Here is a 19,115-nt window from a genome sequence, read left to right as displayed (position 1 = left end):
TCTGTCTCGAGCGGTTACTCTGCTGTTCTTAACTGTGAGGAGTGCTCAGATGTGTCAGAAGACTCAACACATTACACACATGTCCAGATTCTTTATGCTGGTTGAGGTGTGTTCGGTAGGTGGCGGGGGGTTTTAGGGACTGATTCGTGCACAGCCCGCAGCTTCCCCTCAGCACACCGTGACGAGGCCGTAATGTGACGCCAGGATGCTCCCACGTAACAGTCCCAGCAGTCTCGGGCTCCTTCCAGCACCGCCATGCCCACAGCCCGCCCCGGTGCTGGGATTTCTCTCCTCCACTCCTCCGCGCTGACAGTCGCAGACGTGCGGAGGGCGTGGAGCCTGACTCACCGCTAACAACCGCTTCCTTCGCAGCTGCTCGATTCGTGCTCGTCCTCGCTAATATCAAAACAAAGTCACCACGCTTCAGCGGGATCCTAACTTAATCGCCAACACATTCAACACACAATGCACAAAGACGCATCTTAACAGATAAACAGAACAATAGATCTGAAGACAAAGCTTTATTATTTGAAACTTTCATATAAAATCCAAAGATTTATGACGAAGAATTCTATTTGTAACACCGTACAATGTCCCATCTTGTCTTTAAGATCGTCATCCGTCATTCAAACCTAGGCACTTATTACAGGGCCTGTCGTTCGCCCCACGTAAACGAAATTCGCTTCCTTTTTATAGAATAATTGCGACATCAAGGATGACATGGGCAAGCCTGCCTCTCTCTCTCCCTGCACACAAAGGGACTTTTTCATTTCGGGGCAATTCAATTACTTCCATTCAGACTGAGACACGGTTCATTCTGGGGCTGCTTGATTAGGCACCCGCTGCTCTCTGTTCTCAAGGTCTCCCTGCCGGAGTTCAACAGCCCGCTTACTCTCAAACAAGACTTCCCATGCAGGAAAAGCCCCTCGAAGTCTGGAGTGACATAGCTAAACGTAGCTAAAGCAGGAAAGTGCATAAAAAATACAAGCAGACTCATTAATCACAATGCCTCTTGAATGATTGCTGGGGCTGGAAGCATATGGATATTGTACCACTGTTTCTACCCTAATAGTATTAGTAATGATACTTATAAGATTACAATATAGTAATAATAATTACTAATATATAATATACTAATGAGTTGTATGCAATACGTTAAAAATAAATCAGACAAACAAATCCCATGGCAGTTCTCTCTGCCTGCCTCCCTCACGGACTGTGATGATACGATATGATTCACTGTTGATCACACGGTCCGTAGGCATGGCGGTTCATCACACGTGAAGTGGGCACAGCATCGCCTTCCAGCCCCGATCACGTGACCACGTCATCTGCTCGGGGAGGATGGAGCTGGTCATTAGCATCTTTCCACGCACGAGACTCCTCCAGCTCCTTCACTACGCGTTCATGTGACTTTCACTCACAGTTTCTTTTAAACCATACATTGTGCAAAGTTGAAATGTAAGAAACCTTGAACAGCACATGACCACGTTCGTAAACTAAAATCATTTACAACTGGCGTACTCTGTGCCAGACAGTCTTAACTGCTCCTCTACAGATACTTCTGGGCTTTGCCAAAGCTTACGTTGGACTTTCTTTGGTAACACTGCAAGCTGGTATTTCAGAGAGATTTTCCACTTAAGAATAGCTTTGATCCACCTTCCTTCTAAATGTCATGTGCAATACCATGATCTTAAAAGACCCAGCTACACCTAAAAAGTGAATCAGAGGTGGTGTTCATGCTATTCTTAAAGAACAATAAACATGGTACAAGTAATATTCTATAAAATATTAAGAACCATGTCAAGTATGTAATTTATTTATCAGTGGTTAAAAGGGAATTTCTAAACAAAGGTTGATGATAACAGCAGATGAAGAGGAATCTGATGGCCATAGATATGTTTTCCAAGTTTCCAGCTTCATTAGACAGTGTGAAGGCACCCTGCTGTTTTGGAGGGAAGGCAGCGTTCTCCATGAATTCTCCAATGGAGAAGCCAATTACAGAAACGCCCGGCCTCTCCCAGCGTCAGGTCCGGCTGAGGGCCCGCTCGCCCGTATTCAGTCGCGCTGGCGGTTACCTGTCCAGCAGATCCAATCAATGGAGCTGGGTGGATTGTGGGCGGAGCCGAGGGTGTTGGGGAGGGGTTCACAGCCAGGCCTTCGGCGGGGACCGCCACTTGGTGAACCCAAGCGTGGTGCGGACTAGACAACCCATGGTATGTGAGATTCTGCTTACAGAAGCGGGGTGAGGGTGGGGTGGGCATATGACAGGTGCCTCAGGGGCTTCTGCGGCACTATCTGTGGTTTTACATTGTCTTTGAGCCAGCGTAATCCTACACCAACAACATAATCCCTTCCGACAACGTTTGCAAAGGGCCCGCTTCAACCGGCTATGTCCTCTTGCTTGGTTGAACGTGTGCACTCTGTCAGACCCATCCCTTAGCAACCACTGGAGGCTCCCCGTGCTGAGATCAATGGGAACATCTTAAATGGGAGATTTGTCTAGAACAGCATGGGCTTCTTTTGTGTGAGAGGAGTCAGCTGTAAGAATCACATTCATGTGTTTGAAACATGTCTGAATTTGGAGGTGCCAGAAAATATTCCTCAGCATGCAGAACTCCCCAGTGCGGAAATTACACCTGCAGTGTTCTTGCAAGTCCAGGTGGACGCCAATGAATCTGGAGTTCATTCAAAACTGGGAAGTTCTGCAGAACAGAACAATGGAACATATAAATCAGATGGACAGTAATGTACTACACGATGTCATATGAATACAATAGAATTCCCGAAAAGGAAGTGGAAGCAGGCTTACAGATGCATGGGCTACAGGCTCCTAGTAGATTTCTTAGGACAAAATCAGAAAAACCAGAAACTAAGGAGATGTTTTTTTTAGCTCTGTCCAAAAGGACTGTGATTATACAATTTCACCATGTGGGCCTGTTAGGCAAATTAGCATTTTTGGATGAACTATCCCTTAAAGCTGCTGTAAGCGAGGGTAGTGTTTCTTCAGACAGGTTTAGCCACCAAAGAGACCCCTCTCTCTATTCACTGTGCCCTCCATACTAACATTTCTCCCAAACTCCCCCGCTAAACCAATCCATGTTAAACCTGTGCACCTGCGCAACATGACAGCCAGGAAGAACACGCCTGATTGTTAATACAAACAGACCATTATAATTACAGCTTTTCAGTTGCTGATTGCAAAGCCACGGATAGCTGTCGAGGAATCAAGGTATCGTAGTTCCGCAAAATAGCAGAGCCTGTGTCAGTGCCATTATCCCCCCCACATTCACCCCACTCCCTTATCCCTCAAACAGGCGTCACATGTCTGCATCCCAGGGCCCATATGTGGGGATGTGTGGCTTGGCAAAACGCTAATCCTACTTTGGAAAATCACATGCAGTTCTTTGCAGGTTATTGCAGATTAGGGAATTGCATGAGATTGGATTTGGGGGATTAAAGCCGACTCAGGGCACTTCTCCTCCCTGTTCTTTTCTTTCCCTTGTTTTTTATATCTGTCTCAGTAAACATGCAGGTGTACAGCACAGGGACGTTGTTCGTTCAGGATGTGGGCTTAACACCACTCCATCAATTTGATGAAAGAGCTAAACAGCCATCAAATAATTTCCCTCTAACAGCACGATGGGTCGAAAGGGGTTTAGCCCACCGAAGAACCCAATCTCATCCGCGCTCGCAGGTTCGATCGGTGCCATACACACTTCAGCTGGTCCCTCAGATTCGGTTTCCTTTTGGAGGTTCAGTAAGATGGCCTCCCCCACCCTCTCCTACTTCCATATTTGTTTCTCGTTCTCTGCTCGTGTGTCTCCGTCTCGGCTCTGATGCACTCGCTCTCTGAAGCTGCAGCCACTCTTCCCCCTCGAGACCCTCCGCTCACTCTCGTAAAAGAAGCACCGGCAGGGCGTGTGCTCATTATTGTCTTTTTTACTTGCCTCTCTCTCTCTCTCCCTCCCTCTCCCTCTCTCTCTCTCTCTCTCTCTCTCTCTCTGCGTGTGGATGTGGCTGGCTGGTGGGCTCGTTTTCGGAGCATGTGGCGCATGTCGATAGAGGAGCGCAGCACGACCGCAGTACGGCTTGGTCTCGCCAGTCCTCTCCGAGCGGCCGCATCGCTCCCTCGCCACTCTTCCTCACAACCCACTGTATGTCGTCCTCATTTTCACAGTGCTCAAGCATACAGAGCCACATGCTGCGACATGCTATACACATGCTGCTTCCATGCAAATGCTACTTAGAGGATAATTATAGGATCATGCATAAATGCATACATAAATCTTCGTGAACTGTTTTTTGTTATCTGTTAGATCAAAAGAGAAAACGCCCATTTCATATGATGACTTTTGGGTACCGTTTAAATTATGTACTGCTGTAGTCAGGGTTCTTTACAGTCACAATATGGCATTCTTTCATTATGGGGTACTCTATGCACCGACATTCAGTCTATTTGAGATTATCTTGGTGTCTGTGTGTATTATCTATATGTCTTGTGCCATTTTTGGGCCAAGTGATTTGCTCTGAAAAAAAGCATTCAGGGGACAGAGTCAAAGTAATCGAGTCCAGGCAGGAGCGGTGGAATTGAAAAAACTCGGTCTGGGGAGGGAGAGAGTTGGGGAAATGATATGGAAGTGTGAGCAGAGGCCAGGGAACACAACATTCATTTCACGGCACCCAGGGGAGGACAAACCTTGGAGCGGTGAAAGTGGCTAATACCCTCGTTTTTCAACGCCTGGCTTTTTAATCCTGAACGAGGCAGTTTATTAACTCGGCTTGTTTTTCCACAAATTATCCCAGCAAGCATAAAACATTGTAAGACAAGTGGCAACTGCATGTGCACTCAATAGCGCAAGCTTAAAACACACTTTAATATGTACAATAAGCTCACTGCTAGTGCTTGTGGTTTATCGTACCCTTTCTGCTAATCGGGAAACCTCCCAGTCTTACTCTGAGGGCTATAAACCGACAACCTGCTTCACAGGATGGCACTTAAAACCCAGCTCAATATCACAGACTGTCCCCTTTGTACAGTCTTTCAATAACACAGCGCTATATTAGGCAGATCGTGTAGCATTGATTTATGCTAAAACCCGTTTGCTAGCATTGGAAGGCTAACGTGCCCGTGGCTTTAGCTCTGGGAGCCGAGTCGTGGTGGCACAGGGAGGCACAGACTCCATGTTGGGGTGGGGAGGATGCTAATGGAGGCAGCTGGGCTGCAGTCATGCACTCTAGGGGGTATGGGGGAGGGGCCAGGAGGAGAGGGAGGGGCCAGGGGGAGGGGGATCCCCTGTCTCATGGCCCACTCATCCCTTTGTTCACTTGCATTGGGCCTAATTAGCATCCTGCCACATTATGATTGGCGTGGTGACACGTGCACGTTTTACCCTCAACACACACACACACACACACACACACACACACACACACACACACACACACACACACACACACACACACACACATACACACACACACACAACTCTGTCTGTTAACCTGCACCAGACTTTAACTTCGAGCTGTTGTCCATTGTTTATCCCGGTCTAGCCCCCTAACCCGCCCACCGATACCTTCACTGTTTAGCAGCATCACTTGGCCGCAGAGGCCGGTTGCTGTGGCAACACCTCCCACCAGAGATGGCTACCTTCCCTGTTACCGTAGCAACCAGTTCCCTGCAGGATTACAAATGAGGCATCTCTCACTCTCTCTCCCTTTCATTCTCTAGTGCTGTCGTTCTCTCTCCCTCTCTTGCTCTTCCCTTCACCCTGACTTCAGAATGATAACGTGCCTTTGCTTCCTTTTCTATATCCAATAGGTCAGTCATGTCGTCCACTGAGGGGGCAGTTTCTACTTTTGCATATTGTTTATTTGCCTATTAAATCACCAATTACATCAGAGGCAAATGTGTGACTGATTGCCCAGTCATGATTCATACTGCTTAGGCAGACCAGCTGAGATCTAGCTTAGTGTCTTTTGAGAGCCCCAAATCTTAAAAACAACCTTTCATTGTGTATGATTTGAATTTAATTTACTAAAACCGCAGTATACCAACTGTGCACACTGTTGTAATCAGGATAAGCCAGAGCAATGCTACTGCTGTCCTTATTTCTTACCATCATTCAAATTCACAAACCTCTGAATGCCACAAAGAGCAAAGAGCTTATTAAAAAAAACATTTCAAGCATCAATCTCCAATTACTAGTATACTTTCTCTATTTACCAGCACACTAGGCTAGTTGTGCTTGGAAATAATGCATTTAAAAAGAGGCTTTGCTAGTTTGTGGTTGATTAATTGGGATGTGATCTCTGACACACCATTTCACATCTTCTCAGAGGCCACGCTACATGGGCTCTTCTGAAAATCAGCTTTGGGTGAATCCCTGTGGTTCCAGCTTTGGATGAACATCTACTGCACTGAATGAACTCCACATCCGCTTGTGTTCAGCTGGACGTATAAGCGCCTACACGTTATCTGCCACACTGTGTCAAGCCAACACTGGAGATTTGGGGATTTTTGCTGTGTACAAATGTGTTTTCTGGACAACTGCAGTGGGGTCCATGAGAACAGTAGGGGTTACTGACAACGTGCTCTTTCCTGTTCAGCAGTAGTTTCAGGCGATACGCTGGCGTGCCCCTAGCTGCACCATGGTTTCATCACGTTACGTAGTGGGTATTATTTTAAAAATCCTTTCCATTTTACAATCCTTCCTATAACCTGAATTGCAGCTTTATAGATAGAGTTCTTGGACTATGTATAAAAATGTTATTTAAAAAAGAAGAATACGGCTGGGTGAGATTTTTCTAGGCCGCTCTTCCCCTTCTCATTGTGTTTTGCCACATGTGACCTATAGGAAGTGATTACAGGGCAGCAATAAGAACTTTTACCTCAAGCCTGTAGCTGTAAAGCTAACATAAAACAGCAATGCAGCTAATAAAAAACGATCAAAAAAGCACTATGATAAACCTGTCAAGCTTGGCTCCGCCCCCTCCAGTCCACCACACTTTCTTTTGTATATTCCTGCCTTCATTTGCCATCTCAGCTGTTTCTGGTTTGTGTCTCATTATCATTTGGTATTTAGTTCCTGGTTTTCTGTGTTCTGATCGTGGGTTATTGTATTTGTGAGCTTGGGTTCTTTCCCCTGTTACTCTGATCATTCGGGTCGTAAGTTTGTCTAAGCAAATACCTGCAAAGCTTTAAACATTTACTTACGAGTCGTGATAAATCCATATATATAATATAAAAGCCTACATGTAAATGTTGATAATAATAGATAAGGGACACGTTCGACTATATTCCTGTAGTACCACTGACAACAATCCAGAAGAAGGCTGATCTGTGTATAGTATGGATCACTGCGATCACGTAAGAATGATTAGTCCACTAATATTTTGAGCACAAGGTTTTGTGAGTGCAGCATTTATTTTGTATTAGTTTTCTAGATCAACCTAGATCAGCTAGGTTAGCTAGTTCAGTGAGTTGTGGTGCCATGTGTCTTATCCTCCTTTTGTGGGGTTTGATGACCTCGTTTTAGGGGTTATTAAAGTGGCCACCCTACAAGGGACCACAACGTAATGGCCCGAGAGACAAGGAACAATGGTGCATAGATCTCTGTGAGGAAGGCTGGTCTCTGAGAAGGAGGGGACAGGACTGACAGAGCCTGTGGAAGATGGAGAGGGAGAGAGGGAGAGAGAGGGAGAGACTGAGAGGGAGAAGGAGAGACTCAGAGGGAGAGAGTTATAAATATTTCATAAGAAGACAAAGTGGGAGCATGAAAAAAACAGGAGAAGGAAGTGGCAGAGGCAGCAGAAGAGGAAACCAACGTAGAAATGGGAGTTAGGGGGGAAAAAAGGCACAAGAGGAGTGAAAAGAAAGGAGGAGCAGAGGGGTATTATAAGAGTGAGAAGGAGAGGAGGGAGAGAGGGAAGCTAGAAAGGCACAGAGGAGGTAGGAAGAGAAGGTTGGAATAGGGGGACAGATGAACGCTTGGCTGGAGTACAAGGGAGGAGAGGAGGGGAGGAGTGGAGAGGGGAGAGGAGGAGAGGAGAGGGGAGAGGAGAGTGGCGTGATAAAGAGTAGCCAACCTGATCTAACAAGCAGCAGTCCGGTCCCTTCTGAGGCTCTCTGCATAATTGATAAAGCTGCACCAGCCTGTCATATTTTTTAACATTATGTGTGTGTGCATATGTATGTGTGTGTGTGTGTGTGTGTGTGTGTGGGTGTGTGTGTGTGTTAGAAGGAAAATGACAGCTGTGTGTGTGGGAGGGGGGCACATTCATAAGTGTGGCACACATTGTCCTTGCTAATTCTGCAGGGAGACCAGTTAGCACTGGGGCAGGCTATGAAAACAGCGGCGCTGTGGGGCGGGGCTGTCCCATCCACCCGAGGAACACCTGGCCGCCCCGGAGCCCCCAAATGGGCCCCCGTCACCCTGGGCATCCGCCTGATCGAACGTCCGAATTGAGCGACACTTCAAACCAAACCGAAACACCCACTTACTTAAAGGCAGACCTGGGACCTTGTGGCTCTGTCTAATGAGTCATACATCGGCCAGCGGGGGGTTGTAGGAGCTTTGCAGAAGATCCGATGGAAGATATCGGATAGGTGCTTTAGTTTATCCCCCTACCGCAAACCACCCCCCTGCCCCCCCAGCCCGGTGGTTGACCCTATCCACGCAGAGCAGCACAGCTGTTTGAAACCAAAAACACATCACGGGTGAGGCTTCTGTGTAGCTCACTTTACAAACCTTCTTTTGCCAAACTCTGCCAGGTGCCCTAGCTTCCAATATCCTGGGACCACTGTTCCTGATGCATCTGCAAAGACACTGTTTTCTGGACTGGATAAAGCCAGTTTTTTTCATTTTATCCCCGAAGAGCCAAAATCTGATCAGGCAAGGTCGTTAGAACAGGCTTCTGCCGTTCCCCCAGCAAGCCACTGTCACACGCGCAAGCTCTTGGCTGCCCAGCGATAACCAAATCACACACAAATCTCCGTTTATTTGCCTGGCATGATCACCTTTCGCGAAGGCCACAGGGCCCAGAGGCACCGGCAAGCCCGAGCCTTCATGCATCTAAACCAGGCTAAACACCCAGAACAAAGCAACGCCTTCGGTCCACCTCTAACCAATTGCCACCCACTGGATGTTTTGTATATGTACAGTTGTGATCAAATTTATTCAACCCCCACTGAAATAAAGTGTTTTGGCCAGTTTGACATTGATTTTGATCATTTCAGTCATCTTATTTACAATTATATCAAAGAGGCACTTATAAATTAGACAAACATAACATAATATTTATGATGGAATAACCACAAATGTCTTTATTGTGCTCACATCATTATCAGTTTTATTCAACCCCCTAGTGACATTATTTTTTAGTACTTAGTACAACATCCTTTTCCAGTTATGACAGCTTTCAAGCGTGAAGCATAGCTTGACACAAGTGTCTTGCAGCGACCTATGGGTATCTTAGCCCATTCTTCATGGGCAAAAGCCTCCAGTTCAGTCACATTCTTAGGCTTGCGCACTGCAACTGCCTTCTTTAGGTCCCACCAGAGGTTCTCAATTGGATTTAAGTCTGGTGATTGCGATGGCCACTCTAGAATGTTCCAGCCTTTCATGTTCAACCATGCTCTAGTGGACTTGGATGTGTGCTTCGGATCATTGTCCTGTTGGAAGGTCCAACGTCTCCCAAGCCGCAGGTTTGTGACTGACTCCATCACATTTTCCTCCAAGATCTCCTGGTACTGAAGGGAATTCATGGTACCCTGCACACGTTGAAGCTTTCCTGTACCATTAGAAGCAAAACAGCCCCAAAGCATAATTGACCCCCCGCCATGCTTCACAGTAGGCAAGGTGTTCTTTTGTTCATAAGCCTGGTTCTTCCTTCTCCAAACATAGCGCTGGCCCAAACAGTTCTAATTTAGTTTCATCTGACCACAGTACACTGTTCCAAAACCTTTGTGGCTTGTCCACATGACTTTTGGCATACTGCAGTCGACTTTTCTTGTTCTTTGGAGTCAGCAAGGGGGTGCGTCTGGGCGTTCTGGCATGGAGGTCTTCGTTATGCAGTGCGCGCCTTATTGTCTGAGCTGAAACTTCAGTGCCCACATCTGACAGGTCTTTTTTCAGTTCCTTAGCAGTCACGCGGGGATTTTTCTCCACATTACGCTTCAGGTAGCGCACAGCAGTCGCGGTCAGGATCTTCTTTCTGCCACGACCAGGTAACGTTTCCACTGTGCCCTTTAACTTGAACTTGCGAATGATACTTCCGATAGTGTCTCTTGGAATATTTAACAACTTCGCAATCTTTTTATATCCATTGCCATTCTTGTGAAGAGCAATAACCTCTTCTCTTGTCTTCTGGGACCATTCTCTTGCCTTCACCATGCTTGGAAACACACCAGTAGATGTCTAGAAGGAGCTGAGTATCACAGTCCTTTTAAATCTGCCTAATTGGTGCTTATCATGCTTGATTGCTGCTCGTTGACATCCACAGATGTTTTCAATACCTGATGGAAAACACTGGAATGAACCTCTGTTCTTAGGAGTGGTAGTCGTCAAGGGGTTGAATAATTGTGTCAATGAAGAAATCACAAAAAGGCCATTTAATACTTTATGACAAAAAAATTTGATGCTATCTTAGTTGCATTTAGTTCTTTAACAAGTCCTTGTAAGATTTCATTATGAACACAATTACAAATGTGCACTGAATTCCATAAAACCCTTCGCAGCATTGGGGGTTGAATAAATTTGATCACAACTGTATTTATTTATTTCCCCTTCCCCCTGACTTTAAAAAGTCTCACAGGCCCACCATGCACCAGTACTTGTTTCTCGAAGTGAAAGTTTTCATCTTGCGGCTGCCCTTAATCTGTCCACATGATCCATCATCCATCATTTCTTGGCTGTAGTCGCCAGCCTTGCTCCACTTAGTGCAGAGAACCAGACAGATGTGCTTCTGGGCCCATGGAGTTGGTCTGACCAGCCGTGTTTCATAAGTCAGTCAGGTATCTAGAGGCCTGTTTGTCTGACTAATCCTGCTGGTGCAAAACCACATGGACAAAGGATGGCAGTTTATCTGTAAAAATATAATGTTGAGGCCCTGCTATGCAAATTAGACGAACATATGCAAATAGGACGAACATACATATGTAAAAAACAACAACAACATATAAGGGTTCACAGAAGAATTTATGAAACCATAATCTATCATATTCGCTGGAAATGTTTCGTGTAGAATGCCTTTTTAAAGATCAGCCAAGGTGCCGTGTTCCACTGGAGTTCTTTTGTGTAACATGATCCCTCGGTGTTGTGGTGACGGTGTGCTGTACCGCCTCACGGCCCTCCTGACATCTCCCCCGGGCGTGCATCTCCCAGCAGGCCTCTGCCGAGAGACACCGTGATCTCTGACAGCCATCAAATGGTCCGAGCGTGCAGCCCCGGGTCCCGAGGTTTAGGGTTTCTCCTCAGACACCAGCTCCTGCTTGTCCCCTCTGTAACTCTCTCCTCTCTTCTCCCCTCATCTCTCCTCCTCTCCTCTCCTTTCATCTCCCCTCTCCTCCTCTCTCCTCTCCCCTCTCCTCCCTCCCCTCTCCTCTCCTCCTCTCTCCTTTCTCCTCTCCTCTCCTCCTCTCTCCTCTCCTCTCCTCCCCTCCTCTCCCCTCTCCTCCCTCCCCTCTCCTCTCCTCATCCCCTCCTCTCTCCCCTCTCCTCTCCTCTCCTCTCCTCTCCTCTCCTCCCCTCCTCTCTCTCCCCTCCTCTCTCCTCTCTCCTCCCCTCCTCTCTCCCCTCTCCCCTCCCGAATCTTCCCTCTTTGCTCTATCAGTCAGAATCTTTCCTATGAACTTGCTGGCCTCTCTCTGTGTCCGTCCAACAAAGCCACGTGTCTGCGAGTCACATGGTGACATATCCCACAAGCCTCTCCGCACTAAAGGTCAGAACAGAGCTGGCTTTTCTCAAACTAATTACTCTCTCTTGCACAAACTTACACAGGCTGTTTGGCCAAATCCTGCTGGTGGGAAGGCCACCTTGTTTTCAGTCCTTTGACTTCCCGACTCCTGGAGCGATAACAGCTCCTGCTTAGTCTCTGCCGTGAAGGCATTGTGGGTAGCGTATCACCTGGGAAACAATAATGCCCCGCTGCTTAATTTAACGAGCCTTTGCATTTGATTGGTTGGCCAGGCCTGATGCGTGCGCTGCTGTGCTCAGATCCAATCTGTACTATGGACATTCAGGCTCAGTGTAATGAGATGAGTTTTTAATCCCATATCATTGGGATCCAACAAGAGCCCCTGATCCCCTTGATAACGTAAGAAGGAGATAAATGCAGATGAACCAGCCATGCCAGAAGATAATCCCCTAACTGGATGGGTGATGACCACTGAGCCTTGGTACAGTGACTTATGGACCTGAGCGAGCCGACAGAAGCAAGGTCACGGCCAGAGGGGTGGGCGGGTGGGGAGGGTGGAGGCAGGGGGTGGGGTGGGGGTGAAGACGGGGTGACGACATGGCTTTTCATGCCCCACGGCCCATGCGAACAGCCGCAAGTGGAGCGCACTGGAAAACATTAGCGGAAACCCGATTATCCCGCAGCTTGGAAATTAATTAGACGCAGAGAGAGGCGGAGGGGAGCTGGCTGTCTGGAGCAGGCATCTCCGCTTCAGCACATCTCCTGCCCTGCAACCAGCAGCCGTCCTCCTGCTCCACCCCGGCGGGGGAGGGACAAACCGCCGAGAGTCACATCCCATAGGTTCACTGGGACGCCCAGCCCCGCCCCCTCCTCCATCCCATCCGTCTCCACACCCCACGATCTCCACCCATCACCCAAATGTGTCTTCTCATCATTCTTTCCAGAGCTTATCATGTCCGCGAAAGGGGTGCACTGGGTAATAATGTGAAGTCAAGGTAGTTGGAGTGAGAGTTTTTAAGGAAATTCTTTTTCTTTCACTCTTTCCACCGTCTCTCCCACTGTTAGAACATGTTTGGACATGTGACCCAGGAGGCTTGTCTGAGTTCTCTCGGTGGCGAAGCTGCCATCGGTGTCTGCTGCCGTGATTTCGCCTTCAGCCTACATGACTGCGTGCGGTGTGTTCTAGGGTGTAGATCTAGGGTAAGCCACACGCCAGCTTTCAGTTTCACAGGTCGCAAGACATAATACGTCCCTGTCAGGTGTCCGGGGACGGCGCCATGGACAGTGGGCGTATGTTTTCTTTGCTAATGAATCCTGCAGGATTTGCGCAGGCTGCACAAACAAGTTATGCATTCTGCCATTCTATCATTTTGTCATTTGATCATGTGACCTTTTTATCGTTCTACCGTTCTATCGTTTTACCATTCTATCAATCTGCCATTCTATCATTTTACTATTGTTGGTTGTTAGATGGTACAGGGCTGCACCCCTCCAAAACAGTACATTTCCATCCATGTGATGACGAACTTTACACATCACATTATAACTATACTCATTACAACATGACTAATCAGCTTTCCTTATAATATATAACCATTTTGTATAAGATGTGTAGGACTTTTTCTGATAAATACAGGAAAAACAATGAACATTCTTTGACGTTGATGTATTACTCTGGACGGCTGATAGAACTTATCTGTCTTCTAGTTACGTATATACTCATATATCATAAACATACATACATGTACATCATATCCTTCAAATAATATGATATATAATATGATAAATGATATAATAAAATCATTGTTTAATGCGTTTTCCTTCATCTACCAGAAAAGGTCCCAGACATTGCAGAACCTTCACCAAATGATCCTTTTACATTGCATAATTAAAGGTGAATGGTGTAATTACACAATACACACCACATCAAAACAGCACAAAGGGAAAAATAACAGCCGGCCCTCACAAAGGCACGGGAGCAAGGTTCCTCACGGCCGTCCCTGGCTAAACACGACGGTCTGGCCATTACGTGCCGAGATGTGAAGAAAGAAACGTCGCAAGCAGCGGAGGCTCGATGGTTTGCGATCCGGCTATTTTTATAAGAATAAAACGGCACACAAAGGCGAGAGTAAATTGCACGCGGTGAGGAAATTACGGCAGGCCGGCTGATTTTCTGGCGCAGACTGCCAGCGTGTTCTGGGTGTTTAATCTGGACGTTACAGCCAGACAGAAGCCAAAGCAAACTGTCATTGTTCTTCACTGGAGCGGTAATCCCACTAATACACTTACTACACGGGAATTATCACCCAATAACAAGATAGGTTTAATGCTAATAAACTTAGGCATACAGCAATATATATAACTATAGTTGTAATAATAAATGCATTAATCCTCTTAGCCCTGAGAACACGACTTGTCAGTGTGGAGGCAACTGGAAATGGGGTTTGTGCCTCATCCTGATTAGGCAGAAGTGGAGATCATGCTAACAGCGCGGGGTGACGTGCTGGCGTTCTCTCGGGTGCTGACGCAGGTCCTGCTCCCAGGCTCGGAAAACCCAAGTGTCACCAGATAAGGCGCGTTTGGATGAAAATGAATCTGTAGAGCTCTTATCGTTTTCTAAGAAACAGACTCGTGTGTGCATGCGTGTGTGTGTGCATGTGTGTGTGTGTGTGTGTGTGCGTGTGTGAATCTGTGTGTGTGTGTGTGTGTGTGTTTTGGAGTTGCAATACACCAATGGCACTAAAGTTTTCTGCATCTCTAGTGAAGCTTTTACATGATCCAACCAACAACAATAATACAATTTGTTAATAATAGTAAATAATTTTGGTTAAAGTAATGCAGGCTAGTCTTTAGTACTGCCACCTCCTGAATTCACAAATGTGTACTATTATACTGCAGGGCATATCGCATTCACAATATGTAACAATAGAAAGGCAATATAATATTTTATCCATATCGTGGAGACCTGAATTCCATCTTTTATTTGTTCGTTCTCAGACCATTAGCGGTGCATAAACTGTTTTTGATCTCCATCTTGTTTTTCACAACAGGCCTATTGTATTTTATGACCTGGATTTAGCGTCGACTTTCACCGCAGAGGCTGAAGTGACGCCAGACGCCTTCAAAGCGGCGTACATGCCTGTGCTGATGAGTCACCCCCCCCCCCGTCCGGACGGCCCCGAGCAGCTGCTGCCCCTCCCAGCCGGGAAGCCGGCACGCTGGACTCGCTAGCCCAGCCCCACCGCCCAGCCGCCGCGCCACACGGGAGGAGGAAACGGCGAGGGAGCCATCGCTGAGTTAGATCTACTCCTGTGTGTGGATGAACCCCACCCTCCCTGATCACACCCACCATACACCCCACCCACCCAGATCACACCCACCCTGATCACACCCACCCCACACCCCACCCACCCTGATCACACCCACCCCACACCCCACCCACCCTGATCACACCCACCCCACACCCCACCCACCCTGATCACACCCACCATACACCCCACCCACCCAGATCACACCCACCCTGATCACACCCACCCCACACCCCACCCACCCTGATCACACCCACCCCACACCCCACCCACCCTGATCACACCCACCACACACCCCACCCACCCTGATCACACCCACCCTGATCACACCCACCCCACACCCCACCCACCCTGATCACACCCACCCCACACCCCACCCACCCTGATCACACCCACCCACCCTGATCACACCCACCCTGATCACACCCACCCCACATCCCACCCACCCTGATCACACCCACCCCACACCCCACCCACCCTGATCACACCCACCCCACATCCCACCCACCCTGATCACACCCACCCCACACCCCACCCACCCTGATCACACCCACCCTGATCACACCCACCCCACACCCCACCCACCCTGATCACACCCACCCCACACCCCACCCACCTGATCACACCCACCCACCTTGATCACACCCCACCCACCCTGATCACACCCACCCCACACCCCACCCACCCTGATCACACCCACCCACCCTGATCACACCCACCCCACACCCCACCCACCCTAAACACACCCACCCCACACCCCACCCACCCTGATCACACCCACCCCGGATCACACCCACCCCACACCCCACCCACCCTGATCACACCCACCCCGGATCACACCCACCCCACACCCCACCCACCCTGATCACACCCACCCCGGATCACACCCACCCTGATCACACCCACCCCGGATCACACCCACCCTGATCCCACCCACCCCGATCACACCCACCCACCTCGCCCTGGTCAGACTGGGGACGGCACAAGCTGAGACTGGCAAACCCGAGGCCGAGCCTGACGCCGGCGCCCGGCGGGAGACGCGACTGAGTCAGCCTCTCTCTCTTTCTATCTCTCACTCTCTCTCTCACTCTCTCTCTCTCATCTCATCTCCTTAGTGCTGTAAATGTACACTGCTGTCACCCGAGGACAGCACTATGAAGAATGCATCCTGCTCTTCGGGCTATTGAACTCATGGCAGCTCGTAAGAAGTACCGAGCTCTGTACAGTTTGCATCTGGTCAAAATGAATCAGCATGGGCTCTGGGTGAGATTTTGTTTATTACCTCCACTGCTAATGTGTGATCGTTGCTCTGTCCTGTGGAAAATAGCACATAATTTGTAGTAGTTAACACCAACAGCTATATAACATCTCTGGTGAATACATATCATCTCCGGTGTTCAAATCTAGTGGCTAACAAAGCATATGCATGTGGTGCTCAAATGAACATGAGTGTTCTCAGTAAATACTTCAAGGACAGTTAGCAGTTTGGGTCTTTGAGATGCATTAACGGCTAACATATGCTATTGGTTACATCAAACTTGAAGAGCTTTTGAGTTCAGAAATCGTCCGCAACTTCCCTTTTATCCCTTTCTGAAAGCTGAAAATCATAAAATCCGCCTGTTTCCCATATTAGCTGCTGGTTTAAGACCGTGGCAGTGAGGTCTGGTCCTTCGTTGGGGCTCTCACTGCTGTAACACACCTGATTAGACTCTACCCACCCGGCACACTCGTGGCTAATTTAGCCGTGATAGCGGTTAAACGTGCAGTCTGGGAGACGGACCCGACCTGCTGCCGATCCCCTTACGAAGCATCATCACCTGTTTTATTTAACTGTCCTGGCTTCGACCACTTTCTAGCCCATGCTGAAAGCTCAGGATATGAATGTGTGTGTGTGTGTGTGTGTGTGTGTGTGTGTGTGTGTGTGTGTGTGTGTGTGTGTGTATGTGTGTGTGTGTGCGTGTGTGTGTGTGTATGTAAAGGAGCATCTTGTGCCAAAGACTTTCATCATTGCAGACATCAGCTTCATCAGAGCATCCGTTACTGGCGCACGAGAACACAGAGGAACCCCGAGGGCCGAAACCACACATGCCCCAACTCGCAGCATATCACAACCAAAACCTCGAACACTTTTCCTATGACAAGAAGAGCTACGCATGACGTGAGTATAGACGGGGAAAGACTGGACACGTTTAGAACTCTAGATCTAGAATGATGTTTTTTGCATCAGGATGTTCCTGGTCCCCTGAATCCGCACCTCAGCATCCAGCGTGTCCAACGCGACACAGTCCAGATCACAGCAGCAGTTACACTAACAATGCACAATGCTGTACCAAACTCATATAAAATATCTGTCATAAACCAGACAATACTCTCTCAGTCCCTGTTTATGACCCGTATACCGTCAACAGAAACAAAAATGAAACATTTTTACACTAGAAACGCAGACGCCCCGCCCTGAGAAATTAAAGCAGATCCATTTAGATCCTCTCTGCCCATCGACAAACAAATCACTCTAATCCACCCACAGGACACGATGCGGTTTGTATTTTTCAATTAATTAACAGTTTGCCTAGGGTTTAGTCAGTCGCGCAGATATTAAATTGATAACGCCTAACGAATATCTCAATCTACATTCTCACCTTCGTCGCAGTCGTGCATTTAATGCGAAATAAGCATTCACTGCAAATTATATCACGAATTACACACACGCCCTTGAATCTTACCTCCACATCTCTCCAGACGCAGTAGGACAACAAAGTCATTAATATTAATGCTCTTTTATGTCCCATTGTTCGTATTATAACTATTCAACCTTATTTTCTTATCGTTTCCTCTTATAATAATCTAAGGTTTGTCCAAATTCTCTGCAGGTTAATGGTGCTGCTGCGTGATGTCTCGGCGGTGCCTGGCTCCGATATCTCCCGTGTCTCGCGCCGACCTCCCGAAACTCTCCAATCGCAGTGTTGCGCCGCGAGGCGGTTGCGGCTTCGCGCGAGCCCTCCCCTGCACGCGCGCCGCGCTGTTCCGCCTGCGCGAGGCGGCGCCAGGCGTTTAGTGGATTGAGAGGGACGCCTACCGGGCAGAAATAGCGGTTCACCTGCGTGTCCGGGGAGCACAAACAGCCCATTTTCTCCAGACATGTTTGTTAATCTATAATGGGGCATAAAGACGTTCGTTGTTTTGCGTCATTGGTTGATCAAGTCAACTTATTAGTTTATTTAATTATAAACAAATTACAACATTTAAGAAAGCTGTGAACTAGGGAACAATAAGGTCGTGCTGCCTTTGTTGGATATGTTGATATTTACATCAAACTGAACTGAATTTAACGCAACTAACATAAATTTAACGGTTCGTCTACATTTAATGAGGGCTTGTAACTGAAAACATTACCTTAATTATCTTAAAAGTAGCTGGAACTGTATGTGCCTCGATACTGTAAAAATCCTGTTAAATTCAGTTAAAAATAGCCTGGGATACACACGTGTACGGTATAAATAAACGTTATTTTAAACTGAGTATGTGCAATACAATTTATTGGCGCAGGACAATGACCAGCAACACAACAAAAAAAATACTGACAAATACGCAGCATGTCTAACGTAGATCAACCACAGGGCAAATGTAAACACGTTGTTTAGACAACACGGCCAAAACACAGATGTAAGAATATTGCTATTACTGAAATATACAAACAGGGCAATGTGTGACGCAGTTTCGACATCACGACCGAACATACTGTATGTTGACATCGCCCGGTACAGCAATATGGTACTGAATGTGGATCAACGCATTCTACGTGTCAGCCACAAGAGGGCAGTCAAGCTAGATACATAGAATAGGTTATTTCATGCTGATTTTATGTGATATTTTTAGGGTTCACACACACAT

General features: G+C 47.6%; 1 protein-coding gene across 2 annotated transcripts in view; it reads right to left on the bottom strand.

Annotated features, from left to right (window-relative positions):
• aplp1 (amyloid beta (A4) precursor-like protein 1) overlaps positions 1 to 18,194 on the bottom strand; it is a 38,452-nt gene extending 20,258 nt beyond the window's left edge. Inside the window, exon 1 of one of the 2 annotated variants that reach the window (XM_076975871.1) lies at positions 17,948 to 18,194. In XM_076975871.1, coding sequence (XP_076831986.1) covers positions 17,948 to 18,013 — 66 coding nt within the window. In that variant the 5' untranslated portion in view covers positions 18,014 to 18,194. The remainder of the gene's footprint in view (positions 1 to 17,947) is intronic. The other variant, XM_076975870.1, reaches the window with a different exon arrangement.
• Positions 18,195 to 19,115: the final 921 nt, after the last annotated feature.

Source organism: Brachyhypopomus gauderio, chromosome 16 (assembly GCF_052324685.1).
Source record: "Brachyhypopomus gauderio isolate BG-103 chromosome 16, BGAUD_0.2, whole genome shotgun sequence".
Lineage (NCBI taxonomy): Eukaryota > Metazoa > Chordata > Actinopteri > Gymnotiformes > Hypopomidae > Brachyhypopomus > Brachyhypopomus gauderio.
Note: the sequence above shows the minus strand (reverse complement) of the source record. Positions and strands in the feature narration are given on the sequence as shown.